Raw genomic sequence first — 6000 nt, 5'->3', positions numbered from 1 at the left:
ACTGGTGACATTGACTTTAATGTCACAATTAGAATTGGTTAGAGATTGAGCCAGGCGGACAGGTTCAAACTGGGTAAGAATGGTCACAAATAGCTATTAATATCACATTTTATACAAGAGATGGTGTGAGACTACTGACTCATGCCTGTGAGTTGGATGGGATGGTGATGGGACTGGGTGACATGATAAGCATACACAGCTCTATAAAGAAGCTGGTGTGTATAAAGGTTGGAATTCCTTACAAATTACAGGGACTGTAAATAATGTTCACTTACATTAATCAAATTAGGAAGTAAATCTATTCCAGTGATTTTTAGTAATTTGTGCTCAGTTCAGTTTTAAAAAACAGCATAGAATCAAAAACCTAAAGAGCAGGAAGGAGCCTCAATGAAGAATAAAGTTAGGCCTCCTGGCTTTGGGTGAGTGAATTTGTGAGATGATTGAAAACTGTAGGAATGTCTGGCATAAACAAAGTGATTGGGGTGGTGTAGTGAGCATGGCTTTTCTGGTTCTCCCTCTAACTCTAGCTCCATTCTCTCTTGAGCTACCCAGCTGAGCATAGGCAGGGCAACATTAGCTCAGAAAGCAAACCTATGTCATCAAAACCACAACTGAGTGCATCTAGTTTGGCTGAGAGCAGACAGGGGAGCTATTTTCCTATCTCCTAATGATTGTTAGGTGACCATAGAGAGCATATAGAAAAAATTAAAAAAAGAAAATTTATTTTATCAGCAAGCATGCCGTACAATGGAACAATCTCATTATATAAATGTTCAAGCTAAGAATAGACTCTAGTTGGCTAAGGAAACTGTGTGAGGATTCTGTATGAGATATGAGGTCACTTTCCTATTAAAAGGAAGGCGATGACATTTATTAAGCACTTTCGAAGGTTCTCAATGAAATAAAAGGTTCTTTTCATTTCAACAACCTTATAGAGTATTATTATTACCATATTACAGGTCAGAAAACTATAGGATCTTACAGGAAAATTAACTTGTCCAAGGCATCACTGTCACCAAAAGATAAACACAAAAGTTTGTTGCCAGTTTTATGGATGCCAATGGCTACAGTCTTTTTTGCCACCACACATTCCTGCTTTAAAAATTCAAAGGTCCTATGCCTTCAAAATGTTTGCCTCTTCAAAGAATATGTTGAAAGCAAGCATGAAATCTGTAGTATACTTTTATATGAATATGAGGTGGTCTCAAGAGCTTAAATCACATCAACAGTAGTCACATTTTTGGACAAGTTCAAACTTTAACCTTGATGTGTTTTTTCCTTAGGGAAGTTAGGACCCTGGGTCAAATTGATGAGAACCTTAGATCTTTGCTGCATCTGCACTCACAGATATATACTCACAGAGTAGTATGTCCAACAAAACTCTCAATACACATCTACTGGTACAAGCCACATTTCTCTCTTTTCTGTGGAAGTCATGTGGCTTATTGGCCTTGAGCTGTGATTCAAATAGCATTTCTCACCAATCTCCTCTCCTGCTGTTAGTCCCCATGTCTATGAAGACAAAACAATAATTAACTTTGTTTACCTGCATGTTTGGGCTATCAAGTGTTGTTTTGTCTTTTAAAACCACCTACACAGTAAGGAATAATCTGCTGTCCAAAAATAAAGGAACTTCTCTGATTTTCTTTTCCAGTGACTATGCATACACAGTACCTGGACTATTAAGTGATAGGAGAGTTTACATCTCTTCTCACCTGACAGAGTTAGGTACATGTGGCAGAGTTGATTCCCCTTTGATAACTATTTTCTCATTCCTCAAATGTCCTAGAACCTGTGGCTTTTTTATTTTTATTTTTTTGTAGTGATTATTGCAGGACTGGTTACCCAGCTTTGAGAATAAAGAGACTTATTGAGGAGGTTCCCATTAAATATTTGTGGTTGAATAAGTGAATATGAATTTCTAGTCAGTCAAGTTCATTCCCATTTTGAAAACTTCCAGTTAAAGTGATTTCTCAGATATTATCTTAATGAATAGACCTTCGTTTCTACCCCATTACCATCATGATTTCACATAATCTGCAGAATTACTTTGGGTTTAAGTACTCCTTGCTCTGAACTGTGTCCTAGGGAGTTGAGGTAAGGGAAAGGTGGGATGAATGAGGTAGTTGCGTAAGATTTTTCCACAAAGATTTTTCACTGTCCAGGCACAAGTTAAGGTCGAATTAGAAACTGACTTCCTGACATTGTGAAAGGACCAGATTGAGAAGGATTGGGCTATATCTTATCTTTGAAATCACCAAGAACCACAGATAAAATGTGAATAAAGGTTTAATGCAGAAGTAGACTGTAAAAGACTGGAAGTGTCTGTTTCAGAAGTAAAACCCTGTTTAGGATTAACTTCAAAATCTTAGGAAGTGGAAACTGGACATGTGAAGGTACATAAAGCATGTTCTGGAATGTCAAATGAAAGTTCATCGGGGATATTGGGATTATCTCTTGGTTAGTGAAAGCAGTGGAAACAACTATGTTAATCTTATGATCATAAATAATTATCAAGCACTAGGTCCCAAACCAGAACCCATTCTAAGTTCAAAAACTAAACAAAACTAAACAAAATGATGTCCATCTTCATTCAGGGAACTGTTGGTAGTTTGGGTTCTGCCTAATCTCTCCCCATACTCCAGAAAAGAAAGGCGAGAAGGAGATGGGGGAAGGGGGGAAAGAGAAGAGAGTGAGAAAAAGAGAGAGGTCTAGTACTTTTGAGGACAACAGATCTTAGCTAGAAAACAACTCTAATTAATATAAATGCTTATTTGAGCCCTGTCTCACATTCATCAATTTTATTTAACAAGTATGGTATATCAGGCACTATTCAAAGCTCTTTACAAAATTTAACTCATACAATTCTCTTATCAATCCTAGGGGATTGTACTTTATTAACCCCATTTGATAGATGATAAAGCTTGCCTAACATTGTATAGCTAATAAGTGTTACTCTACTGTCACTGATATCCCTGTTCTGTGTTGTCTCTTCAGGTAATGTGATATAGTGTGTGAGCTTCTGACCAGTTATCATGCTCAGAACTCTTGGCCAGACCATGGAGTCTCCAAATCACACTAATCTGGACACTTCTCTTTTCTTCCTCCTGGGCATCCCAGGTCTGGAACAGTTCCACCTGTGGCTCTCACTCCCCGTGTGCTGCCTGGGCACTGCTACAATTGTGGGCAACATAACCATCCTGGTTGTTGTTGCCACCGAACCAGCCCTGCACAAGCCTGTTTACCTGTTCCTATGCATGCTCTCCACCATTGACTTGGCTGCCTCCTTTTCCACAGTTCCCAAGCTCCTGGCCATCCTCTGGTGTGGAGCTGGACATATCTCTGCCTCTGCCTGCCTGGCACAGATGTTCTTCATTCATGCCTTCTGCATGATGGAGTCCACCGTGCTGCTGGCCATGGCCTTTGATCGCAATGTGGCCATTTGCTACCCCCTCCGCTATGCCACTATCCTTACTGACACCATCATTGTCCGCATTGGAGTGGTAGCTATGGTGCGGGGCTCCATGCTCATGCTCCCATGTCCCTTCCTCATTGGGCGTTTAAGCTACTGTCAAAGCCATGTAATCCCACACACATACTGTGAGCACATGGCTGTAGTGAAGCTAGCCTGTGGAGATACTAGGCCTAACCGTGTGTACGGACTGACAGCAGCACTGCTGGTCATTGGGGTTGATCTGTTCTGCATTGGTCTCTCCTACGCCTTTATTGCACGAGCTGTCTTTCGCCTCTCATCTCATGAAGCTCGGTCCAAGGCCCTAGGGACCTGTGGTTCCCATGTCTGTGTCATCCTAATCTCTTATACACCAGCCCTCTTCTCCTTTTTTACTCATCGCTTTGGCCACCACGTTCCACTCCATATTCACATTCTTTTGGCCAATGTCTATCTGCTCTTCCCACCTGCTCTTAATCCTATGATATATGGAGTTAAGACTAAAGAGATTCGGGAAAAGGTGGTCAAGGTGTTCCAAAAGGGGCAGGGAACTGGGGTCAAGGCATCTGAGCGATCCAGGAATATAGAAGAGACTTAGTCCAAAAGAAAGGAAGCTTTTTAAAATTAAATTATCCTCAGTGTTTGAAACTGGAAAAAAGTTTTAATAGGGTGATGATGCCCTCCACAGTACCTTTTAGATCATTTCCAAGGTTGAAAAAATCACAGAGGAGATCAAGTTGGTTCAGCATTTTTAACTTCCATCTAAGAAAGCATGACATTGGGAGAGCCTTCCAACCTAGGTTATAAGAGCCTCTGCATAGTCAAAGAAACTTTCCTCAGTTCTTGGCCCTCTCCAAATACAGAGGCATAGATTTCTAACCTATATTTTAGGCTATAGCTGCTATTTTGCCATCTACAAGGATCAGAAGATGGGACCATACAGCAAGAGTGAAAGAAATTAGAGCTACAAGAGAACATAAGAAGCCTGAAACAGCAATCAGAAAGAATATATGCACCCCTTTGTTCATAACAGCATTATTCGTTATTTACAATAGCTAAGAACTGGAAACAGTCCAAGTACTCATCAATAGATGAGTGGGTGAAAAAGCTGTGGTACATTTACACAATGGAATACTATGCAGCTGTTAAAAAAAAGGATCTCTTAACCTTTGACACAGCATGGAGGGACCTCGAGAGTATTATGCTAAACATAGTAAGCCGGTCTTTTGTGTTATTTGGCATGATGGCATTTTACTTCCCAGCTTAACACACATGCAAGAAAAATACATTAAAACTAAGAGTGGGAGACTAGAGTACACTGTTATTTTGTCCAAGACTAATGAAGAGTATACAGAATAAATAAGCCTAATAAATGAGATCTTTCCTGTAAACATATACTGAGCTTACACCCCTGTAAGAGACAAGATTCATTCTTCTCAGGAAAATATAACACTTTAACCAGAACATCATATTCTTGTTAATGAGATCACACCATACCATCAACAAGCCTTATAAAGAGAAATAATATAAGCAAACTCATCCAACACCGTGGTTAAATGACAAGGAGCCAGCAAGTCTCAGCAAATTGTCATGCAACTATTGGAATGAAAGAAGGGGATCTCTAATACATAATAGGATTTCATTTTTAGGAAATAATCTGTTAAAAAATGTCATATAAGTTTTACATACATGCTTACTTATTATAATGTTTCTTTTAGAGGGATATGTAAGTATAAGAATATGTTTAAAGGAATCAAATTCATCTATAAAATACTTTTATTTAATTCTAGTAACACTGTTTTGGACTTACATAAGTTTAAATGAAAATACCAGTCTATGTTATAATATGTTATGATCATTTTTTGTTAATACACATATAATAAATATATATCAATACATTTACATATGTGTGTTTTTAATCAAGATAAAGATATACCAGAAGTTTCCTCTAAGTTGTAGAATTATGAATATTTTTTAGTAACCTTTAAAAGGATTAGCCAAGAAAACATGTATACAGAACACATAGACACAGACAATAGTGTGGTGAGAGCCAGAGGGAAAGAGGGGTGGGGCCCATGTGGAGGTGGGCAGAGTAGGGTAAAATAGGGGTGACAAAGACTTAACATGGAGTGCTGGGCACAAGATGACTCTGTAGATGATGTTTTATTAAGTTGTACACTTAAAAACTGCATGGTTTTGCAAATCAATGTCATTCCAATAAATTCAATAAAATAAAATACCTATTATTCCAAATTATTTAATATATGTTGGTATTATTTTTATCTATTTTAAATAGGTAAAAAATTAGAATCAGTTACTTTCTACAATTATTGTTGTCGTCATGATTATTATTTTAAGTTTTACATATTCATCTAATTTTTCCATCTAATTTTTTAAATAATGTGGAAATACAATAAGCCTAAACTGTTAATGTCTTTCTTTTCTAGCCTAAACTTTTGATGTCTTTCATAACATTCATCATTTTTCTTCCTTGAAAGTAAGCCTTTTAAATCAGGGGTCATATTTACATATTTCCTAGACTATCTTGG

General features: G+C 38.0%; 1 protein-coding gene across 1 annotated transcript; it reads left to right on the top strand.

Moving 5' to 3' along the window:
- Window positions 1-3035: 3035 nt before the first annotated feature.
- On the top strand, window positions 3036-4049 carry LOC139018400 (olfactory receptor 52P1). The gene has a single exon (XM_070427014.1). The coding sequence runs from the start codon at window positions 3036-3038 to the stop codon at window positions 4047-4049; it is 1014 nt and encodes a 337-aa protein (XP_070283115.1).
- Window positions 4050-6000: the final 1951 nt, after the last annotated feature.

This window comes from Myotis yumanensis, unplaced genomic scaffold (genome assembly GCF_028538775.1).
Source record: "Myotis yumanensis isolate MYYU_CA2020_CCGP unplaced genomic scaffold, mMyoYum1.0.hap1 SCAF_10, whole genome shotgun sequence".
Taxonomy (NCBI): Eukaryota; Metazoa; Chordata; class Mammalia; order Chiroptera; family Vespertilionidae; genus Myotis; species Myotis yumanensis.
This window is presented reverse-complemented; position numbering and strand designations above follow the sequence as displayed.